At 29.3% G+C, this 26,495-nt stretch overlaps 1 protein-coding gene across 1 annotated transcript; it reads right to left on the minus strand.

Annotated features, from left to right (window-relative positions):
• Window positions 1-19,676: 19,676 nt before the first annotated feature.
• LOC125814149 (transcription factor MYB93) lies at window positions 19,677-21,463 on the minus strand. The gene is made up of 3 exons (XM_049493606.1): window positions 21,279-21,463; window positions 20,769-20,898; window positions 19,677-20,499 (listed from the first exon to the last, which is right to left on the minus strand). Exons 1-3 carry the CDS (start codon window positions 21,409-21,411, stop codon window positions 19,698-19,700), a joined length of 1,065 nt encoding a protein of 354 aa, XP_049349563.1. The 5' UTR covers window positions 21,412-21,463; the 3' UTR covers window positions 19,677-19,697.
• Window positions 21,464-26,495: the final 5,032 nt, after the last annotated feature.

Genomic DNA, 26,495 nt, shown 5'->3' on the forward strand with positions numbered 1-26,495 from the left:
TCAGGGTCAAGATTCTTGTGTTAGGTCGGGGGTCGAGAGTTGAGGTTGGAGTTAGGAGTAGGTTCCCAAATCAAAATCAATAGTCAGGTCCCATTAATCTTGAGGTCGGGTTCAGGGTTTGATCATGGGTCGGGTCAAGGTCCCGATATTGTGGTCAAGAACAATTTCGGTCAGGATTGAGAGTCTTGTTCCTAATTGGGGTCATGGTCAGAAGTTGGATCTTGAATTGGGGTTGGAAGTTTGACCTCTGGTTTAGGTTGGGGTCAGGAGGCGGAACCTAGGTTGGTCTCGAGTTAAGGTCGGGAGTCCAGGTTGAAGTCAGGTGTAGAGTCTAGGGTTGATGTCATGTCCCGAGCCTACACCCTGGACGACACTGGCACTCGAGAACCATTGCTGACCCCAAGCGAACCCTTGGCCTGGCTTAACTCATAGCGGAAAACTTAATTAACAAGATAATAGTCTTAAAAGATAAACTCATGAAATAACTTAGAATGTCTTAAAAGAACATTCAACTAGCCAAGATGGCAACTCAGATCTCAAAACATAAGCCAATAATAAGATAACGACACATGAACTACTAACTGTCTATGAAGCCTCTAGATACTAAGAAGGATGTCGGGACAAGACCCCCGATCACCCTAACAACTGAAATAACCAAAAGCAATAAAAAAAACATAACCAAATGGGATCCTATGAAAATCAAAGAGGCTCACCAACTAACTCTGAGTACTCGAATAAATCAACAAGGCACTGGATGTTGATCCTGGTTACCTGTATCTGCATCATAAAATAATGCAGGCCAAATGACATCAGTACATTGAATGTACGAGAATGTGAGGGGAAAACTAAACATGCCATAAACTTGAAAGGAAAATGAAAAGAACATTTACACCTTAGCTTTATTGTAATACAACAATAAAGGTGCAGTTTATACAAAGCATTTAAAACAGAAGGTGACAACTCAATGTGTTAAAGAAATATAATAATAACTCAGTTTACATATAAAGTAATATAATATTGTGGGAGTTTCTCTAACCAACAACCATCACTATGAGCTAAAGTGATGATACAACATCTCGGCCACGCTTCCAGAACTGTCTTATACCTTGTAGTGATATAGAACGTCTCAACTAAGTGGATCCACTAGTCTATGCTAAAAAGCACTAAGGAATCATCTAAAAAGTATGACCTTTTTCACCCACGATGGCTACATGATTTATAGAGACTTGAGTTATTATGAACTCGTCCCCATATCGGTGCTCAATACTACACCCAAAATATACTCAACTTATATGTCTAAAAACAAAACTCTTTCTGTGGTTTGAGACAATTACTCAAAAACTAGCTCAAAGGCTCTCTTGGAAATCGGTGTTTCCTCTCTTGTTTAAATGTGAAAACATTTACTTTTTTGGGAATACATAGTCCTGGTATACTCTTTTGAAGAACATAACTTTGATATTTACTCTTTACTCAACTCAAAACTCAAGTCTTAAAACAAAGTTAAAACGTTTGCAAAAGATTTTTGAAATGACTCTAAAAACTCTCTAGACTTGGCTCTTAACTTTTCTTGAATTTGAATTTATGGATTTAAAGATTGTGATTTGTGATAGGAAGGATCTCATGATGTTTAGGAGTATTTTTTATAGTTAAACATGAGAAGCGATCAAGAAATCACTGTCTGGAAGCAAGTCCGCGACACAGAGATGCATTTAAATATTTGGTCGCGAAATAAATTTTGAGGCAAAACGGTCCATGACGCCGAGAAATTTCTATGAAAAGGGAGGGGCAGGTCCGCGACGCGGATTGGGTCTCCCGATTCTCTCGACTTTTCCTTTTTCGTTTTCTAACCCCAATTCGCCTAAATTTGATTCTCTTTCTCAAAATCTCTTTAGATTCAGGTACCAAAAACATATACACAAGAATTTAACTCAAAGTAACTCTAATAATCAACATTAAACTCTCAAGAACTCCTCAATCTCAACCCAAATTCAAGAACGAGAGTAATTCAAGAATACAACTCAAGAACATCAAAGTCTAAATATTTTAGGACGAAAATCATATTGAAATAAATATGTTTGGCGCGTGGGTGAACGAACCCAACACTGTGTGAACTCACATACCTCATAGGATCAAATCCTTGATGAAATCCGCAATCAATTCCTTACGAAGACGACGAATCTTGATTTTCCTCTTCTCTTCTCTCTTGAGTTCTTCTTTCTAAAGCCCTAGCGTGAATTTTCAATTGTGCAAACTGAACCAATTCAGTTTTGACCCTAATTAATTCACTAAAACGAATTAAATCAAGTGGGTATGGAAAAGACCAAAATACCCCTTAAAAATCCAGTTTTGACTTTCCTTATCTAGACATTCCAACTTCAAATGGCCATATTCGCACAAACTCGGCGGAGTTGGAAAGATAATTCAAAGATCTTTCCTAGGGTATCTTATAGAACACCTAAGTCATCCTGAGCTAGGAGTTATGGTCGTTTGAAGTTTACCCAAAACATCAACTTAAACAAATTTCCAGATTTTTCATTCTATCCAAAAATGGCTCTTTCTAATTCTAGCTCTTTCACTTAGCGAGATGTTACAGTTAAGGTCAGGAGTCAAGTTGACATGATATTGAGGTTGTGGTTTGATCCAAGGTCGAGGACATGTCAGGGGATCCCAATATCAGGGTCATATTGAAATTTCGAGTCAGGGTTTGAAGTCTTTTTTCCAAATCGAGATCAGGAGTCATCTCTGGAAAGAGGTTTGAGGGTTCGATATGGGTTGGGGGTGAGAGTCAAGTCCTAGGTCGGGATCGGGTCCCTAATCGAGAGTTGAGTTTCAAATTAGGGTTAGGAATCGGGTCCCAAGTTGAGGTCGGATAGTGATGTTGGAGGAAAAATATCTTCATTACTTCATGTAGAAAAGTCATTCACATTAAATTGAAAAAAATTTGGTCAACTTGAAAAGTATTTAAACCAATCAAACATGAAAAATTGAAAAATACCTTTCTTCATACAACATACACTCTAAGTTTAAAATGCAATTATTAATACTTAAAATTATCATTATAAAATTCAAAACTTGCAAAAATGAATATCTTTAGATTCAGGCACCAAAAACATATACACAAGAATCTAACTCAAAGTAACTCTAATAATTAACATTAAACTCTCAAGAACTCCTCAATCTCAACCCAAATTCAAGAACGAGAGTAATTCAAGAATACAACTCAAGAACATCAAAGTCTAAATATTTTAGGACGAAAATCATATTGAAATAAATATGTTTGGCGCGTGGGTGAACGAACCCAACGCTGTGTGAACTCACATACCTCATAGGATCAAATCCTTGACGAAATCCGCAATCAATTCCTTACGAAGACGACGAATCTTGATTTTCCTCTTCTCTTCTCTCTTGAGTTCTTCTCTCTAAAGCCCTAGCGTGAATTTTCAATTGTGCAAACTGAACCAATTCAGTTTTAACCCTAATTAATTCACTAAAACGAATTAAATCAAATAGGTATGGAAAAGACCAAAATACCCCTTAAAAATCCGGTTTTGACTTTCCTTATCCAGACATTCCAACTTCAAATGGCCATATTCGCACAAACTCGGCGGAGTTGGAAAGATAATTCAAAGATCTTTCCTAGGGTATCTTATAGAACACCTAAGTCATCCTGAGCTAGGAGTTATGGTCGTTTGAAGTTTACCCAAAACATCAACTTAAACAAATTTCCAGATTTTTCATTCTATCCAAAAATGGCTCTTTCTAATTCTAGCTCTTTCACTTAGCGAGATGTTACAGTTAAGGTCAGGAGTCAAGTTGACATGATATTGAGGTTGTGGTTTGATCCAAGGTCGAGGACATGTCAGGGGATCCCAATATCAGGGTCATATTGAAATTTCGAGTCAGGGTTTGAAGTCTTTTTTCCAAATCGAGATCAGGAGTCATCTCTGGAAAGAGGTTTGAGGGTTCGATATGGGTTGGGGGTGAGAGTCAAGTCCTAGGTCGGGATCGGGTCCCTAATCGAGAGTTGAGTTTCAAATTAGGGTTAGGAATCGGGTCCCAAGTTGAGGTCGGATAGTGATGTTGGAAGAAAAATATCTTCATTACTTCATGTAGAAAAGTCATTCACATTAAATTGAAAAAAATTTAGTCAACTTGAAAAACATTTAAACCAATCAAACATGAAAAATTGAAAAATATCTTTCTTCATACAACATACACTCTAAGTTTAAAATGCAATTATTAATACTTAAAATTATCGTTATAAAATTCAAAACTTGCAAAAATGAACATCCTTACTCCGCCTAATAGCAATAAGTGAAAGTGCACTAATAATTAAGGTGGTTCTTTTTATGAGTTGACATGTACGTATGGAACTGTTTCCTAGTCCCTGTTACTATATGTAAGTGGTATTAATAATTTTTCCATCTTTGAGGCAAACCAATGATGTGAGTTAGTCACATCAATAAACTCACTCATACCAGACTTCTTTTAAAGAATTCACCAGAAAAGAGCTAGCACACACACACACTTTGCTGTTCTACATATGCTTTGTTTACATATTTAAGTCACATTTTTATTAGCAGTAGAAAACTAAAAATAAGAGTTATGAGAAATTGCAAATTATGATGATATATGGAATGAGAAGATAAACAAATACACAATAAGAGTTATATGAGAAATTGCAAATTATATATGATGATATATGGAATGAGAAGATATATAAACAATTACAGTGTTACAGTTTTAACGGAAAAAGATCAAAAATACTTCTGAACTGCAGAAAATAGAACACTTTTATTCTTTGTTATCTTTTGATATTAAAAATATTCTAATCGTCTAAATATTGAACTACACTTGCTCCTATTCACAGTCAGATCAGCTTCAACTTCCTAGTTAATTTTTGTATCAAAATCAAGCTATATTAATTTGTGGATTCTTAAAGTGTGTGTTATTTTCTTTTTTAGCCCGGTCCAATTTTTCATGGCATATACTTTAGTCAATCCCCTTTTTGTTTTTCCAATTTCTCCTAAAATGCTCAAAGTTGCTTTTTTAAAGTTTTCTCAGTTTCAATTTACATGATATTCTTCAGATTTCAAGATTTAAATAAATTTTGCAATGTTTTCATATATATATTTTGAACTGCCAATTATTTTGACGTCTGAAAGGCGTAGTCGATGGACAACATATGAATATTTATGTACTACCCCTTGTTTAGTCTTGAGGGACTAAGAAAGCTAGATTATCCGAAATATGATTATCGGTTCAATAACGTAAATTATAGTATTTTTATGTAGTTTCCTAATTAATTTTATTTCAAAAAATATAAAAATTCATTGCCCAAATTCATGAGCAAAATTAAACCATTTGACTTTTGAAATTCGAACATACCAATAGATAACGGTGGCAAAAATGTCTTCTTCTTTTTTATAGTTCAAGAATATTTTGGCCCTTTTTCCGTAATTTTTAAAATATATATACAATTTGTTACCCATCTTAAGAATTTTTAAGACTTTTGATACTAATTAACCTTTTCATTTTCAGAATTAATGAAGTTTTGATGAATTAAACACTAGCTCTAATGTGTTATGATTTGTATAACACAAATTGGAGAAGGGTCCCATATTTAGTAACCAGTCCAAATTTTCATAACAATCATCATACTCATGGAGAAAAGTTGAAGGGAATGACAAAAGGAGGGCTACATAGTGGCATACAACTGGATTTTTTTTAACGTTTTAGAGAATCATATTCATCAAACTTGAACGTTTTAACCATACAATATGAGTAATGTTTGGTTGGACATTTTTGTCTGAAGTTTGACCTGGTCATTTAATTTGTTTGAAGTTTGATATAATGAATTTCTCAAATTCAAACATGTTTTATTGAAGTTTTGGAATTTGACAAGGCCAAATTGTAGGCTATTCTTTTTGTACTGAAGTTATGACATTGACAAGACGTTAAATTTGTAATGGCTCTCCTTAATGTTGATTTTGGATATTTTTTACTTAAGCTTATGGTACTAGCAAGATTTAACATAACTTCAGACATTTTGACGTGAGGTCCTGACATATATTTAATTGAATTTTAGACATTTTGGCTTGAAGTTCAGAGGAACAAATTTTGTCCATAACCACCAACTTCTTCTTCAAAGTTTCAAGGATCAAACACAATTTAATACTCAGCTAGTAATTAATGGATCCGCGTTTCGCGCGGTTAAAACATTCTTCTTTAAAAAAAATTAGAATAGATCTTTTCTTGTAATTTGATGTTATAGTATTTTTATATAAATTTGTTTTTAAGAGTATAGAAGTTATTCAATTATAGTTTACCATTTGTTTTATTCAAAGTAAAGGCAAAATTACAAATCATAACACTATTTTCTCCTAGTTTACATAATTTCATTTTACAGATTCATTAATTTGCTTTTGAAATTTTACAATGTTTAGTTTATTTTTATCATCTATATGCATGGTTACATAGTGTCTTTAATTAGAGAGTCAAATAAATATTTTTATCAATTTTCTTCTTTGCAAATTTCGTTAGAGTAACACTATCAATTACTTTCAAAATATTAAATATTTTTTAAAAAAATATATATAACTAATGTGTTTATCAAGAGCAAAGGTTCAATAATCATATGATATATCAATAAGTAATATGTAGTCATTATGTGTTTTAAAATTAAAATGCAATCTTTCAAAATTCAAATTTCATATGTAATATAGTTATGATAGTGTTTTGGTAATTGAAGTTGTGCACAAACAAAACATTAAGGATCCTTGAAAAGGATGAAAGAGAAGTAAGGGATAATGGAAAAAAAGTTCAAAAAAGTACTTTGGTGTGAGAGAATAATCATCATTGTGTATCATATAATTGTAATTAATTGCTAGTTTTAATTTGATTATTTGACTTTCTATTTTTTTTACTCCTATTAATATTAACATTATTATGATGACAACAAAAAATCATATAAATTTTTAGGCTTGATCTTTTGGAGAAGAAAATATTTCTTTGGAGAATGTTCTAAATAAATGTATTCTATAAAAAGTTATTTGTGAATCTGCAGTAGTTGGATTTACATAGAGTCTGTACTAACAAATACTTATAACAATAACTTTACAAAAACATAAACGAACAAAGTTTAAACATATACTCAAAAACAACAATTAAGATCATAAGCATAAATTAATGATTGTAAAAAAATATACTAGGATCTATAACAATAGAAAGGAAAAATCGAGCCCACTAAATGCACATTGTCTCCTTAAGAAAATTATTCCCCTCTAGTACCCAAGGTTTAAAGAAATAGATACTCTCAGGATGAAACAATTTTATTCACCAGTGTAATGATACAAAAACATTAGTGTCAGTGAGCCACTCAACAGGAGTAAAGTATACAAATATTTAATTGTGCATAAGAAGAAGAAGAAGAAGTTCAGAATCAAGTATTTAATTGTGCAGAAGAAGAAGAAGAAGAAGTTCAAAATCAAATATTTAATTGTGCAGAAGAAGAAGAAGAAGTTCAGAATTTTCGTTGTTTTAAAATGAGAGGAAACCCCTCTATTTATAGACAAAAAGAGTAGTGTGAACAAAATGTTTATTGTACGCCTTACCGAAAAGGTCACAACATTTCATAAATGTTACGACCTTTCATAAATGTAGCAACTCTTCATATATAAAAGTCACAACTTTTCATAAAAATAGAAGACTAATTTTGAAAATAAATAAATTAAAAAGGAATCTTTGTTTGTGATGGCGCCACATAGGCGGGTCTAAGGTTCTCTTTAATTTATATATATATATATATATGATATATGATTCTACCTCAAATGAATTAGATTTGAAATATAGGTTTCATATATTATCATGAATAAACTCCAACCATTAATTTGCCAAAATCACACCATGCATGTAGTGTTATATACTATTGCAAATATATATGTCTTTATTGGTTGAAAAAAATAGAAGGAACTTTAATTTTGTACCAAGTTTTGTTTTGAAAAAAAATAAAACTTTTTTTCTGAAAATTGTCTATAATTATGTTAGTAATAGCCTGATCTTCGACGATGTTAGATCTTGAAATAAGTCATTTATTACTGCGTTCCGATGATAAAAGCCACTGAGTGACTACTTAGAGCGAGAACCATATCGGCACTTGTGGGTATAAATTATAATTTCGTAACTTTGGACTTAATAGTAATCAATTTGGTACATGTTAATTAGTAACACACAATTTACCATTTTCCTGCTTACTGTTAAACTACTTCTCATATTAGTCTGTAGAATTTTGACCACAAAATTAGCTTTTTGATCCCTAGCTCATTTTCATAATTAAAAACTGTGGCATAAGAGAGTAGGTAAATGTTCATGGATTTTTTCTCAATAAAGATACTGAATAATACCGAGATGTATTTATGATTTGAACTTTATGAATTTTGAATTTAAAATTTAATATATGAACATACTCAGTGAATTTTTCAATAAATATATTAAGTTTGGATCAAATCTAGTAGTATTTTTTTAAAATTATTTCAATTGAATTTACTGAATTATGTTTGAATGGCTCATTTTCATGCTATATGGCTTCACCCCAGGAATGATTAACACTATTTAAACACTAAATGATCAGAATTATATTTATTTTTCAACCCTGAATAAGTTATTATTTCTAAATATAAAATAATAATATATTTACTCAAATAATTAAAAAGTAGTTAAATAGGTAAATAATAGAAAGATATAAATTTGGTTTAGTGAAATCATTATTTGATATAAAAAATATTTATATTCACTACTGATTCGGGGTAGATGGTTTTTGGTGATAGTAATGGTGATTGGTGCTAGTTGATAGTAATTGTAGTGATAATGATAGTAATAATATTGGAGTTTATTAGTGTTGTAGACGTATTAGTAGCGGTTGATAGTAATTGTTATAGAGTTGGTTGATGTTAGTAATTGATGTCGGTGAGTGACGAAGAAGGAAGAATGTTGGTGATAGTTAGCGGTGGTTCTAATTGTGATATTGATGGTGTTGATTGTTAGTGAGATAGTTGACCGTAGTTGTGAGATGATTGCAGTGGTGACAATGAATATAATTGTAATGATGGAGGTGATAAATGTGTAAGTGGTTGCCACTAATAGAAGATAACAATGTTAGTTATCAGTGATTATTGTGATGATATAGGTGATTGATGGAGGTGGTTGGCGAGAATGACCATGATTGTTACTTATTTTGTTCAAGATCACAATAATTAAGATTTATTCAAATTTAAATCATAACATATATCAACAAATAAATTTAACCCTTAAGTTCTGAATCATTCAATTTTAAACCTCGTCAAATACAAACAAACGAGCATGGAATGTCCAAATTTTGCAAAAATGAATAACTTAGTATTACTTCTAATGGGAACATGCATATAATTATAATTGAATGTTACCTTTGAAAGTAACTTTCAACAAATCTTTTGGGGATCTTCTCTATATATTGTTGTGTATGTTTTTAATTTGTGGAAAAAAGAATACAAAATATTGAAAGACAAAAGGAGGTAATATATATGGACCACTTTTATAATTCGATTTAGTAAAGATTGGTACAACAACACCTTTATACGAATTGTTGAACAACAAAAAAAAGTTGTATAAATTTGTTTGGCAAACCAAAAAGAAACAAAGTGAAGATGCCTTACGTAAAAAGAGATGGTTCCACGGCTGGCGGCTATATAGGCTACGTAGTTCGCGACGTAGAAATTGATTTGAGGTTGAAATTTGTTTAAATAAATATTTTTTATATGAGAAATTATTAAATTTTCTTAGTTCGTATATAATCTTATTAATGAGTAAATTATAATTCTTAAATAAGATATCAAAATATTTTGTATCACATTAATAAATTATATATTTTTTATGTTTTTATTTTTTTTTATAAATAAATACTTGCAATTACATATTAAATTTTCAAATACATAATTTTATAAAGATTGTCACTTTATCAGTACAATAAATCAACAATTATGGTAATTAATACCAGCAAAATAAAAGTATTGAGCATATTACGTACATAGATAAGTATGGACAGTTTTAATTGAAGCTATTATCATGTCTAAGTTGTCAATTATAGGAGAAACAAGGACATGGATTAGGGTAAAATTTTGGAAGTAAATCTTAATTAAAAATGGAAAGATGCATTATTGGAAGGCGAGCCTCGAAGCTAGCAACAGTAAAGCATATCTATGTGATTTATATTTATGAGTTTGAACCGTAAAAACAATCATCAAAATATTTATATAAGAATAAACTGTATATATCAGATTACTGTTTACATCACACCCTTTGAGATGCGATCCTTCAACAAAAATCCTACTAATACGAAATGTTTTGTTCATTGAATTACTCTAAAATACAACATATTCTTTTATTATAAATTTCATATCATATGATGTTTTAACAATAAAATTTTAGAATCCATTAGGATTAGGACAGCATATCAAGTTGCAAATCGGAACTCCTCCCCCACAAATAAAAAGGCATTTCGTAGGCAGTGGCTAGAGAGGCGTATATATCTTGAGAAACTAACAAAAATTATGATATAATTAACAGTACATCATGAAAAGCATAGAAATGTCATTATGCTACAGGTATAAGCTAGAGGATCCACCTGCGAGACCTAGGTTTGAATTCAACTAGAGTGTTTATTTCACCTTTTTTTATTTTAAGTTTATCTTAGAGCTCATATTTGAGCTAAGGTAATATTGGTGCACTCAAAGTCTTCAAATTCTAAGTTCGCCTCCAATTTGTTTGAATTTTTGGGTCAATTATTGATATGTTTATGTATTATATGTAACTTTAACTTATTTGAGTCGATATTTAGTCCAAATTGTTCAATGAAAAGTTTTATCAAAATGCTTTAAAGAAGTCATTTTTTTATTTGATACATAATATATAGTCATAGTAAAAATAAAATAATGTTTTTATCAGGTACTAAATTAGATATAAAAAAAAACAAATAAAGCAATTAAAAACTGAATTAACAATATCTACATGAGTTGGGTTTCCATCCACATTTTAGTCTATTTCAATCTTAATAACATTTTAACTCAATCTATTATGATTGCTCAAATTTAGCTCAATCCGTTTATTGCCACCTATATGCGTATAGGCATATAGCAATGAAATTTGAGGTTTTTAAATAGAAAAATAAATTAAATTTGAACGTGTCAAAATAGAATGAAACAATAGAAGATGAAATTCCCAAACAATCACTTTCTAAATATTGTAAATGAAAATTAATCACATGTCACCTACTTTTAAATTCTACAAATTTTCCATATAGAATTTAAAACTCTATGATAATAATAATTTTTTAAAATACATAGCCAAAAAGTGGCTATTGGTGTTATTTTTAATCAATAAATGAGCAAATTATCTATTTGGCCAAACATTGTTTTAATTGAGATGAACTAAATAATAAATCGTAACTAAATTCTCTATACTCTAATCAAGTTTTTAACTTATTTGTTTGTTTTCTTACCATCTGTTTAATTACCAAATAAAATTAATATTTTATTTATTTGTTATGACTATATTAAACCATAAAATTTAAGTATATCTTAAAATTATTTGAATAAGTTCTCTAGTCATTGAGTGACTTCAAATTACATATTAACTCAATTTAATCCAATTTTTATCAGCTTGACTTGAGATTATGAGATGCCCCAAGTCAACATCGTGAAAATATGATTCCGTTTAAAGATTGATCAAGTTATATTTTCATTAACTAATTTATCACGTTTTTATTCATTGAGGAACATAAACCTAACAATATTATTGATGGATGAGACGATGGAAGACAACAAGCCAACTACTCCTAACTTTGGCATATCCACATGTCTTCTAGAGTTTTTCTCTAATTTAGCTTAGCCAGTATTAGTACTTATTATCAGATAGTATATTTTAACTTAATTATATTTCTGGATACCCTAAAATGTTTTTTTAAAAGTTTAACACAAAAAAAGGACAAATAATTCAGCATACTCTTGTCAATATCCCAGGAAGGTCCACACGTAGAATAAAAAAAGACAAATTTTTTTTTAAAAATGTTCATAAATGCATAGTTAAATAGGTAAATAATAGAAAGATATAAATTTGGTTTAGTGAAATCATTATTTGATATAAAAAAATATTTATATTCACTACTGATTCGGGGTAGATGGTTTTTGGTGCTAGTTGCTAGTAATTGTAGTGATGATGATAGTAATAATGTTGGAGTTTATTAGTGTTGCAGACATATTAGTAGTTAGTAATTGTTATAGAGTTGGTTGATGTTAGTAATTGATGCCGGTGAGTGACGAAGAAGGAAGAATGTTGGTGATAGTTAGCGGTGGTTCTAATTGTCATATTGATGGTGTTGATTGTTAGTGAGATAGTTGACCGTAGTTGTGAGATGATTGCAGTGGTGACAATGAATATAATTGTAATGATGGAGGTGATAAATGTGTAAGTGGTTGCCACTAATAGTAGATAACAATGTTAGTTATCAGTGATTATTGTGATGATATAGGTGATTGATGGAGGTGGTTGGCGAGAATGACCATGATTGTTACTTATTTTTGTTCAAGATCACAATAATTAAAATTTATTCAAATTTAAATCATAATATATATCAACAAATGAATTTAACTCTTAAGATCTGAATCATTCAATTTTAAACCTCGTCAGATACAAACAAACGAGCATGGAATGTCCAAATTTTGCAAAAATGAATAACTTAGTATTACTTCTAATGGGAACATGCATATAATTATAATTGAATGTTACCTTTGAAAGTAACTTTCAACAAATCTTTTGGGGATCTTCTCTATATATTGTTGTGTATGTTTTTAATTTGTGGAAAAAAGAATACAAAATATTGAAAGACAAAAGGAAGTAATATATATGGACCACTTTTATAATTCGATTTAGTAAAAATTGGTACAACAACACCTTTATATGAATTGTTGAACAACGAAAAAAAGTTGTATAAATTTGTTTGGCAAACCAAAAAGAAACAAAGTGAAGATGCCTTACGTAAAAAGAGATGGTTCCACGGCTGGCGGCTATATAGGCTACGTAGTTTGAGACGTAGAAATTAATTTGAGGTTGAAATTTATTTAAATAAATATTTTTTATATGAGAAATTATTAAATTTTCTTAGTTTGTATATAATCTTATTAATGAGTAAATTATAATTCTTAAATAATATATCAAAATATTCTGTATCACATTAATAAATTATATATTTTTTATTTTTTATAAATAAATACTTACAATTACATATTAAATTTTCAAATACATAATTTTATAAAGATTATTAGTACAATAAATCAACAATTATGGTAATTAATACCAGCAAAATAAAAGTATTGAGCATATTACGTACATAGATAAGTATGGACAAAGTTTTAATTGAAGCTATTATCATGTCTAAGTTGTCAATTATAGGAGAAACAAGGACATGGATTAGGGTAAAATATTGGAAGCAAATCTTAATTAAAAATGGAAGGATGCATTATTGGAAGGCGAGCCTCGAAGCTAGCAATAGTAAAGTGTATCTATATTTATGAGTTTGAACCGTAAAAATAATCATTAATATTTGTATAAGGACAAACTGTCTATATCCGACTACTGTTTACATCACATCCTTTGAGATGTGATCCTTCAATAAAAATCCTATTAATACGGAATGTTTTGTTCATTGAACTACTCTAAAATACAACATATTATTTTATTATAAATTTCATATCATGTGATGTTTTAACAATAAAATTTTAGAATCCATTAGGATTAAGACAGCATATCAAGTTGCAAATCGGAACTCCTCCCCACAAAGAAAAAGGAAATTGCATAACGTAGGCAGTGGCTAGAGATGCGTATATATCTCGAGAAACTGACAGAAATTATGATATAATTAACAGTACACCATGAAAAGCATAGAAATGTCATTATGCTACATGTATAAGCTAGAGGATCCACCTGCGAGACCTAGGTTTGAATCCAACTAGAGTGTTTATTTCACCTTTTTTATTTTAAGTTTATCTTAGAGCTCATATTTGAGCTAAGGTAATATTGATGCACCCAAAGTCTTCAAATCCTGAGTTCGACTCCAATTTGTTTGAATTTTTGGGTCAATTATTGGTATGTTTATGTATTATATGTAACTTTAACTTATTTGAGTCGATATTTAGTCAAAATTATTCAATGAAAAGTTTTATCAAAATGCTTTAAAGAAGTCATTTTTTTATTTGATACATAATATATAGTCATAGTAAAAATAAAATAATGTTTTTATCAGGTACTAAAAATTAGATATAAAAAAACAAATAAAGCAATTAAAAACTAAATTAACAATATCTACATGAATTGGGTTTTCATCCACATTTTAGTCCATTTCAATCTTAATAACGTTTTAATTAACTCAATCTATTATGATCGCTCAAATTTAGCTCAATCCGCTTATTACCACCTATACACGTATAGGCATATAGCAATGAAATTTGAGGTTTTTAAATAAAAAATAAATTAAATTTGAACGTGTCAAAATAGAATGAAACAATAGAGGATAAAATTCCCAAACATTCACTTTCTAAATCTTGTAAATGAAAATTAATCACATGTCACCTACTTTTAAATTCTACAAATTTTCCATATAGAAGTTAAAACTCTATGATAATAATAATTTTTTAAAATACATAGCCAAAAAGTGGCTATTGGTGTTATTTTTAATCAATAAATGAGCAAATTATCTATTTGGCCAAACATTGTTTTAATTGAGATGAACTAAATAATAAATCGTAACTAAATTCTCTATACTCTAATCAAGTTTTTAACTTATTTGTTTGTTTTCTTACCATCTGTTTAATTACCAAATAAAATTAATATTTTATTTATTTGTTATGACTATATTAAACCATAAAATTTAAGTATATCTTAAAATTATTTGAATAAGTTCTCTAGTCATTGAGTGACTTCGAATTACATATTAACTCAATTTAATCCAATTTTTATCAGCTTGACTTGAGATAATGAGATGCCCCAAGTCGATCCATCGTGAAAATATGATTCCGTTTAAAGATTGATCAAGTTATATTTTCATTAGCTAATTTTATCACCTTTTTACTCATTGAGGGACATAAACCTAACAATATTATTGATGGATGAGACGATGAAAGACAACAAGCCAACTACTCCTAATTTTGGCATATCCACATGTCTTCTAGAGTTTTTCTCTAATTTAGCTTAGCCAGTATTAGTACTTATTATCAGATAGTATATTTTAGCTTAATTATATTTCTAGATACCCTAAAATGTTTTTTTAAAAGTTTAACACAAAAAAAGGACAAATAATTCAGCACACTCTTGTCAATATCCCATGGAAGGTCCACACGTAGAATAAAAAAAGAAATATTTTTTTAAAAAAATGTTCATAAATGCATAGTTATTTTCTTCATTAGCAGCAGTATTTCTATTTAAATTGTGTTACACTGTGCAAACTGCAAACATACGAGATAAGAAAAGGACAAATTACTTAACTACACTTTTTTACTTATCTTAATATCCATTTATCTCTACTTATTTCAAAATTTTCAAAAATTTCAAAAATCTCTTATTTACCTATGTATCCCGCATGTATCCCGTGCACAACGCTATGTATCCCGTATCAAACGCTATGTATCCCGTGCACAACGCTATGTATCCCGCATGTATCCCATGCACAACGCTATGTATCCCGCTATGTGGAATGTATCAAACCTAATGTATCCCGTGCATAACGCTATGTATCCCGCTATGTGGAATGTATCAAACCTAATGTATCCCGTGCACAACGCTATGTATCCCGCAAACACCATTTTTAAGGGATTTTTGGTAAATAAAAAACTAGAAGGGATAGGATGTTATTTAGTACTTATAATATGTGGTTCCTATAATTTATACATAAGAAAATAAGCAAAAAATGGTTCTTGGCATGTGGGCTTGGCCCATTTGTGATTTGTCTTTGACACGTTGAGAAATAACAATAGTTGCTCATTAAAAAAGAATGACTATTTTCTTTTTTAAATCTGTTTAAAAAAATGAATTCTTTGGTTTTTTTGGGCAGCACTTTAGTTTCAGCTGTCCACGTGACATGTTTAAATAAGGGTGTGCAAAAATTTAACCAACCGATAAATCGAATAAAAAAAAAATGATATTGGTTTATTGCTATTGGGATAACATGTTTTAAATGGTTTCGATATAAAAAAAATTATCAAGCTATCGATTCAATTTTAGTTTTTTAATATTGAGTTATCGGATAAACCGATAACTGATTAAGACTGTAGTGATTTATTACTTTACCTCTACATAAATACTCTCTCCGTCCCATATTAGTTGATCTTTTTTTTTAACACACATAGTATTAAGAAATCATAAAAAAGAGGATAGTTTTACTAATCCGCCCCTTAAAAAACTTCTTGAAAATTTTACAAACAAATATGAATACTTTCAAAAAGAATTAATTAAAAGAGTAATATAGGAAAATTTTAATTAATGTTTTCTTGATTTTGGAAGGTGAACAATTAATATGAGACAACTATTTTTAGAAAAATGATTAACTAATATGGGACGGATGAAGCATTAATTTTAGTAACTCACTAGTTTGGCTTTACCCTTTAGCATTCAATTCACACTTCACAATTATTCCGAATTTACAATTTCACATTATAAAAAATATCAAACACTAAATTAAGAACCCTATTTCTCTTAATTTTTCTTTATGTTACACTTATTAACCAATTTTTAAATTCAGATGAATTGAATGACTCATATTTTTATGGGTTAATTTTTCGATTGTGGAACTTAGGATGCTTAATTTGGAGAAATAGAAGAACCAAATCGTTAGGTGATGCATGGGCTAAGCCTAATAAAAATACTCTAATTACTCCTATTAGAAGAGCTTCACGGAGAAAATCATAACAATTTTTGAATGCATTACATCAATCACACTCACTTTCCAAATTATTTTATTTTTATTTTCTGTATTATAATAATAATTACTTCTAGATTAAAATCCCTTCTAATGAAAGTGATAGTTTATTAATCTTGGCTAGACAAGTATACATAATTTGAGCAAATAAGTTAATTAATTAACGACCGTAAAACAAACCCAATATTAAAATTAATTCGTAATAGATTGTGTATGTGTAATAGTTAGTGTTAGATAGGGTGGTAAGTACTCCTCCACTTTTAACTAGAGGCCGAAATCCTATATATGAAGTCACGTTTCTTAGGAAACATTTTATGCTTTTAATGTTGACGTCCCGATGACTCGAATTCAGAACATTTAGTTGGATCACAATATAAAATTCGAATACCAAAGGAAAAAAAGTCAAATGTTACAAATCTCCTATCAAGTAGTTAGGAAAGGGTATTTCTTTTCTACGAAGAAATTGACTGTCAAATGCTTTAAATTCACACAAACCATATGAGAAAAAAAGTCTCAATTTACTACGAAGACTTTTTTCACACACTCGTCGATATTCCCATGGTATCTCTCTACTCTTTCTTGTTGTTTTTTTTAATTATAAAAATAAAGTTTGTTTTTGCATTTGTGTGTGGTTTAGTTCAAGAATAAGATATTTACTACTTTATCCATCCATCCATTTTTAATTGTCATGTTGCATTTTTCAAATGTTAATTTGACTAATTTTTAAAGTGAAATTAAATTACATTAAATCAATATTTTAAACAAAAAAATTAGATATTCAAAAACTATACGAAAAGTACTATAAATTGCAATTGTTTGCATATCAATATGATGAAAAAATACATTGTAAAATGTTAGTCAAAGTACTTACTGTTTGACTCTAAAAAAGGAAACCAAAAATTAAAGTGGACGGAGGTAGTAACTTTGATTAATGTCAAGTACTAATTGTGGAGTCACAGTATACCAAAAATAATTTATAGCGGCAATTAAGTTTAAGTATGTTTTTCAAAAGCAATTACTAATGACAATTACATTTAAGCACTATGTAAATGTTGTTAAAGCCTATATCAACTTTAGTTCTAATGTCAATTATTAATATATATATGTATTGTTGTTAAAAGTTGTTTTTGTTTTAGTGTCGTAGACTCGTATGTTGTCAAAGCAAAGGTACAAAATTTAGATAGCGTTAGGTTTTTTCTTTCGTTCTTAGCTTAACCTCATGGTTCCTTGTGGGTGGAGAAGAAATTAAGAAGGTTTTCAAACCACCTAATCCTACCCTATATGTTAGATTTTTTTCAAAGTTCTTATGTCATTTAATTAAGCCCTTTTATTTATTTTAAAAAGACATATAATTAATTAAATGACGCAGCCCCTGGTCATGATGATACAGGTCACGAACATCTAGAAATTATATATAGTAATGAGATCATATACTCCCTCCGTCCACAATTTTTTGGCAGGTATACTAAAAATAGATGTCCAAGATTAATTGTCAATTTAAACAATCAAAAAATAATTAGTCATTTTTTTCCAATTTTGCCCTTAATGATAGTGTAGTTCAATAGAAAAGTTATGTGGACTTTTGGTATTCTTGGTATTGTAAGGTTATATTAGTCAAATTACATCTTGTATTAAATTTTCCTTGAGGGATGTGCATGACCTTACCCTGACAAACAATTGTGGACGGAGGGAGTATAAGTGGCAACATCAAGAAATTAAATAAATGCTTTATTTGTGTACTCATTAGATTAGTATTAATTATTGTGTTTCCAATCATCTAATATATTGTTGTGTTAATCATAGACCATCAAAAATTAAAGCTATAGTCAAGGACAGAACAGTTTCTAATTTCTATAATAATTTTAAATTTATTTGCAATGATAATTGAGTTCACAATCAAATATTTTATAAAAATTAAATCTGCTAATGTAATGTGTTGCCCGACAACATAAATTAATTAAGGAGTTCTTGAACGTTTTGATCGATACCGTAATGTTGTTTTTTATATGACTAATATAGCTATGTCGTTACATGTTCCTTTATCAAGTAACCAATAAGTTCTTGTCAATTGTTACACAAATATTGTACCTGTAGATACAATAATTGATATAAAATTATAAATCATCATGATCTGAGTGAGATCAATAAGTATTTTTTTTATGTCATTAATTAGTGCATAAAATGTTAATCGATAAAAGAAGGAAAAAGAAAATCGTAAAAAGTATTTGGAAGGAAGTATCAAGTGTATTTTACTAGGAAATCTCAGGTTACTATAGCTCACATGGGGAGAATATGTTAAGGGACTATATAGCTTCTGTCACAAATTCATTTGAATTCATAATTATTTTAACATGTCGTATAAATATATTTGTAAAATTCTACTGAAATCTTAACACTTATAAAATTTGAACTCATAAAATCAGAACAACAAGGAATATTTACATTATAACAATGAGGAATATTTACATTATAACACATTCAACAAGGATCAAAAAAAAAAACAAGAATCGTAATGTGATTAGCAATGTGAACATATGTGTACCCTCTCAACAATCAATAACATATTTACAACAATAACGTCTCAATCCCAAGCAAATTGAGTCTATAATAATCCTCACTGTCCATCTCACTCATCAACAACGTACCAATCATACTAATATACAAAAAAAACTTCAACTTTTTTCCGAGCCCCGCGCAAATATCAAGAAATGTCATGCATGAAGTGTTCTTCAAAAAATAATTCTGGCCAATACGAAGAACTCCCTTGATCAGCACCATTGTTAGTTGAATTACTGCTGGAATCTCCTTGATTATTGCTAATTGAAATTTCAGCCAAAGGTGGCAAATGACTTGAAGAATGTGGAGAAGGAAGAATATTAGTAATATTTAATGGGGAACTAGTTGAATTATTTTCTTGATCAAAATTAAAATTGTGACAATTAATATGGTCACTAATTTCATTAATATTATTATTCAAAGGTGTTTGGAAATTGAAAGGGACTTGTTGTGTATTATCTTGATTATTGTGGAGTAGTTGAGAGCAAGAGTTATTTTCATTGGAGAAAAGTGTTTGATTTTCAATATTGGATAAATTTAAAGAAGGGGTACTATTTTCTTTAACAAAATTTGTCAAATTAAATGCCCCTAAATCTCCAAGATTAATATTATTATTATTATTATTGTAATGTTGAGTGTTTAATGAGGGTGTAGGTGGTGTTGGATTATAATTATTTGAAGATTGGAATAGAAATTGTAAATATTGAATTTTAGCTAATTGGGCAGCTTCTACTTGTAATCTCACTGCATGATCTTCAAGTGGATGATGTTGAAGTAAATTTGCCAAAGCTATTATATTAGGCAAGTTTGCAAATAAATCAGTTCTTGGCTTGTGTGTCATTGGATCATATCCCATTTGAATTAGCTTCTTCTTTAAATGTGTGTTCCAGAAATTCTTGATCTCATTGTCTGTTCTTCCTGGTAAATGTGTCGCGATCGCAGACCATCTACAACCATAATATCAAAAGATATCATCAATATGAATTTTCACAAACAAGAAAACAAATGTGTTAGCAGCAACAACAATAATTGTGCATAAATCTCTAGCAAAATCGAGGTCAACTATATAAATCACCATTATCCATTAGTAACCCCACATTATTTAAGCTTATTATTTAGTCAATATTATATAAAATACGATTAAAAATATACCAAAGTTCTCTATATTTTTTACTGACCTATAAATAATGTAAGTTATATTGAAAGAATTAATTACTTGTTTCCTAGGATGGAATGGAGATGAAGAATTGTTTGTTCTTCTTCTTCAGAAAATTTGCCTCTCTTGATATCAGGCCTCAAATAATTAGTCCATCTTAACCTGCAGCTCTTCCCACACCTATTAAGTCCTATATAGCATATAAAAACAACAAATGTTAGTTTTGTTAAAACAAAAATCATCTATGTTATAACTAAGAACTTACCTATCGAAATCAGAAGCAAAGAAAATTCAACATCTATTATATATACATAAACCATATATAATTTTAACATTCTATATATAATATAATTTCTGAAGAAAAAAAAAATTCAGATAAACCCCTTACACGCCCCTAGCTAGCTACCTTTGCTCATGCCAAAAAGAGGTTGTTGCTAATCCCACTTAGCAACGAATTTTCATTAGTTACGAGTAAATCATTGATGGACCAGCGATGAAGCTCGTAGCTAATTCCGTTTTTAGTAGTGATAAAAAAAAAAAAAAAAAAAATTGTTGGAATTATTATAATACCTGCAAGCTTAGGAAGGGCTCTCCAACTTCCATGACCATGTTTGTCAATATAATCAACAAGTATTTGATCTTCTTCAGGAGTCCAAGGTCCTTTTTTGAGCCCATTTTCATCACAACAAGGAGACCTTCCCATTTTAATTTAATTTGTGGAAGAATTTATTTGTAATTTTTCTTTTGGTTTCTTCTATTTGATGCTACCAAATTAGACATGTTTAGTATTTATACAATTGAGCAGTCTAGTTTCTTGTACTTTAATCCAATTAACAAATTTTGATTTTGACAGTTATCTTCATACATAATCGACTATAATAAGTGGGCAAGGAACCTTTTAAGTTTATTTGTTTTAAACATTAATCTTTAAGTTAGAAATTTACTTGGTCAAAATTCTAAATAAGATGTAGAGGACCTGCCGACCATGGATTATATTGTTCTACTCTCTTTTAATTTTTATTTCACCGTCTAAGTTTGACCTGGTATGAAATTTAAAAAAGTAAAATAATAATAACTAAATTTTATTGCTTTAAACTAAAATACGTGAAATATATCAAAATGTCCTTTAATATTGTGGTATTAAACATGTCAGATAGAAAGTTGAAATTAAAGTGTTACCAAAAAAGAAAGATATATTCTTTTTGAAACAGACTAAAAAGAAAAGTAAAACAAACAAATTGAAATCGAGACGACTGTATAGTAATAGTATATTTTCTTATTAAGTCCGTAATTAAGTTCTATTAACCTATCCCTAAATGGGGTATATTTCTATTTTCTTGTTTTAAATTTCTTTAAACGACTTAACTTTCATTTTGATACATTTTCTTGAGAGGAAAATTTCTAATGTAGAATTTCTTTTATATAAAAAATAAAATAAAATAAAATTTAGGGTAAAATTTTGAATATATCTAGGTTTTAAAGTATTTTTCAAATTTCAAATACAACCAAAAAAATATTAATGTTCAAATAAACATGGACTTACTTGTATCCCGACTAAAATTGCTTGCTTGCATGAATAATATCTCTTTAAAAAAAGTTGATTTTTTTAAAAAAATCTAATTTTCTAATAGATAATGGGACCAGGTTGTTTCTGCTAGTAAAAAAAGACGTAGCCATGCAACGAATAAATAATAAAAAGAGATTTTACTGCGTCATTTGCTTGCATGGCTTGAAATTGCTTTAGTCAAAATTATTAATATTTTCACTAACTTTTCACTTTTGTTTTATTCCATATTTTCTTTTTTTTTAATTCAATTGAGTGAGTGCACACTCTTAGGCTTAACTTGTTAAATGAAGTTTACTTGTATAATTCACTTTACCTTTTGATTTACGAAACTTGAGAAAAATCTCTAACTTAGTCAAGGATAATTAGTCAACTTTTATTAACTATACAATAAGAATTAGACTGTGCGTTGTGCGTGCTCCTTGTTTTTTTTACGACAATAACAATAATATATTCAATATAATATCACAAATAAATATAATAAAGAGGGAGTACATATCTTATTCCTATTTTATAAAATGAAAACGTTATTTCTGATATATTAAAATCCCAACTAAGAATTTTTTGTCCAATCACACTAAATGATAAGTCTTGATGGTTTAATTTTCTACATCGAGTTCACTTGTGTAGCCTCCTATATCTTTTTATTTATAAAATTTTAGCCATATTTGAGCCTTATATTACGATAAGTAGTTGTTCGTAATATCGACATGCTAACAAGATGTAACATATCCCAATTCCCAAGCATTTTTATAGTTTCTCAGTAAGGTAATCAGTACAAAATAATGTCAATAGGATTAGTCTCAACATTATTAATGATAATATTATTAATACATCTTATTTAATAATTTCCCTATCCCATTTTATATGACTTACTTTCATTTTTAGTTAGCCTAAAAAAAGACATATTTCTATATTTTTGTACTCTAATTTAGCTTTAAAATGCTCAGTTTACCATTAATAACATGATTTCTAGCCGGCCACACATATATCTATAATTCATTTTAGACCACCATTTTCAAAAATAGATCTTCTTTATTTTTTAAAATCTGTGTCAAGTCAAACTAACTCATATAAATTGAAACGATGAAAATACTATTTTTATATATATTATCAAACTATACTAGTTATAATATGATTTTTAACCTAAGGTCTCATATTCTGTTCTTTGTCCCCTTACTCCTATTCACATGGTCCATCACGTCTTAAATAATTCCAAAAACTATAAATAAAAAACCCAGTTTCACCATCAAAGAATATAGTATAGTAGATGAAGTTATTTTTTTCTTAACCAGAGTCTTAGATTCAATCTCAAAAATATGAAAAATAATTAGTAGTAGAGTGCAAAAAACTCGGACAGAAAAAAAAGGGGAGTAAGTAACAGTTAACCATGAGATATGGTGTATAATACACGTGTATACCATTATAGTAAGTTAATGATAACACGTAAGGTAACAAATCTAGGAAATTAAACTAGTGAAAATGACACCAACATACTGAACCAAAAAAAAAACATATTTCACAGTCGTATTATATTTATTAATAAAATTAATTAATAGATTGAATATTGTAAAATATTTTTTTTAAAAAAAGGGTGATGAAAGTGAGTTGACAATAAGGAAGAAACTGGTTAGAAGTAAAGTTGGTACAGCAAACGTCCTAAATCTTCACCTAATTTCATTTTTGGAACAAATTAATTAAAATGACTTTCACTTTTTTTTTGAATATTTGGCTTTTGTTGTTTTCTTGTTATGCCAACCAAAAATCTTTTGTTTTTCCGACAGATTTTTATGGTTTAGTATTTAAAAAATATTTAATTGGTTTAGTATCGTATAAGCTACTCTTTTAGTTATACATAAGTCCAAGATGACTTAATCAAATAAATGGGAAATTACTATATAGCTAAAATAATATATTAATAACGACAACAGTAGATTTGAGCTTTGGGTATAGAGAAAATTATGTGTTTCAAATGGGCTTTGCAATGCGTAATTCAAATTTAGTCGAGATTTCAGTGTGGACTTTGAACACCAGATGAGAAAAAAAAAACAGAATTATATACTTTTCTCATGAAAAATATTAATAAAGAACTTTTTTTTTTCAATTTCGCATAATTTAAGATTTTTTTTCATTTTTTAAAGCGTGCTAGCTTTACTATTGGAGTGCATGGCAGTGGGCTTATTATCAAGGAATTAATACACCACTTATTAGGGAATAATGGACTTGAAAGCCTTCATGTGAACTAATGAGGCCTCAAACTAGGTAAATCATGGGCTCACCAAGGGCTTAATACACAAAAAGTTTTGTTTTCATTGTTTTCGTTTCAACGAAAGATTAAAAATAACTTCAATTTGTATTCATGATTAAATATAATTCTAATTTTTCAATATTATATTTCATTTTGAAAACAAAATTTATTATTTTCAAATACTTACAATTTTCATGTTCATGCACTCCCTTAAGCTTGAATGTGAATTCCAACAAATCTTTGGAGATCTTATATAGGGGTTTCTTATGTCAATGTAACATCAATCAAATTTTTTTAAGCTAAACTGGTCGCATATATATTAAATGTATCGATATTATATGTAGAGTAAAACTGAATATATATATATATATATACATTATTATATCTCTTCAACAAGTTGTTACTTTTTTCAATCCCGACCTATTCAAATCTCCTTTAAACAGTCTCGAATTTTAGATATGATGAGTTCCTCTCAATATTTTGAGTCTTTTGATACAACATTCACATGAAATGATTCGTGTTTGTGATAGGCCGAATTTTAGATATGATGAGCTCCTCTCAATATTTTGAATCTTTTGATATATCATTCACATGAAATGATTCATGTTTGTGATAGGCTGAATTTTAAAATTTGAGCTTGGAAACTATTTAATAACAAATTGTAATGAACATCTATCCATGCAAATCTTTCTCTAGCTTAAATTTTAAATATAAGCTCTTCTCAATTTTTTTGATATATTATTTACCCGAACTGATTATCGTTTACGCCAATCAAATTTTAAGGGGAAAATTGTATATAATAGCAAACTATTAATTTAAATTAAATTCTATAAATATAGTTTGATTTAATTGTACCTCATAGCAAATTGTTGCTATTTCACCTCTCTCCTGGTGAATCTCGCTCGCCACTATCGTTCTCTCCCTCGCCTCTCTCGCTTTTTATACAAACGCAAATGTATAAAATGCGTTTGTGTTTGTATAAAGCGAGAGAAAATTGTATATATACATATATTTTCGTTCCCCTCTCTCCCCTCTCCCAGATCTCGCTCGCTCATTCGCCTCTCTCACTTTGTTTGTGTTTGTATAAAGCGAGAGAAAATTGTATATATACGTATATTTTCGTTCCCCTCTCTTCCCTCTCCCAGATCTCGCTCAACACTCTCCCAGATCTCGCTCGCTCACTCGGCTCTCTCCACTTTATACAAACACAAATGTATACATTGTGTTTGTATAAAGTGAGAGAAAATTGTATATACAAATACAAATGCATATATTTTCGTCCTATACACTTATGATTATACAAATATGATCTTCCCCTGCCAAGTTTTCTTTTGTCTTTCTCTCTTTTTCGCTTTATACAAACACATATTATACAATTGATCTTTTGTATATGTATACCAAAACAGATTATACAATTGCTTTCTTTTGTATAGTATAACGAAATTATACAACTGCTTTCTTTGTATATGTATAGCGAAATATACATATTTATGTTTGCTATGGAGCGCAATTATGCAAACTATAGTTATAGCATACAAATATGATTTTTGTGGTTGCTCTATGTGAAAGTTGCTCAATTTTAAATATAAGCTCTTCTCAATTTTTTTGATATATTATTTATCCGGACTGATTCTCAATTACGCCAAGATCAAATTTTAAAACTCATAAAGATAAGATTTTTTTTAAAAAAGCGGCCTTTATTATAAAAAAAAAGAAAAAGAGTCTCAATTAAAGCCCAACCAAAAGGAGCCACAAAAGCAGCTTCATTAGCGTCAGTAAAGAAAGCAAATGTAAATTTACCTTTGCATAAAGTTTAGGAACTAAAGAAGAAGTGACGTTTCCCTTCCTCCCATCATCCTGAACTATTCAATAACATGTTTTTGCCTGAATTATAACTTTCTTTAGATTAAAAATATTTTGGTCAAATAAGTCCACCTGGCACAAAGATTTCATGGTAAATTAAGAGAGTTTTGTG

This window comes from Solanum verrucosum, unplaced genomic scaffold (genome assembly GCF_900185275.1).
Source record: "Solanum verrucosum unplaced genomic scaffold, falcon-dt-bn FXZP01000230.1, whole genome shotgun sequence".
Lineage (NCBI taxonomy): Eukaryota > Viridiplantae > Streptophyta > Magnoliopsida > Solanales > Solanaceae > Solanum > Solanum verrucosum.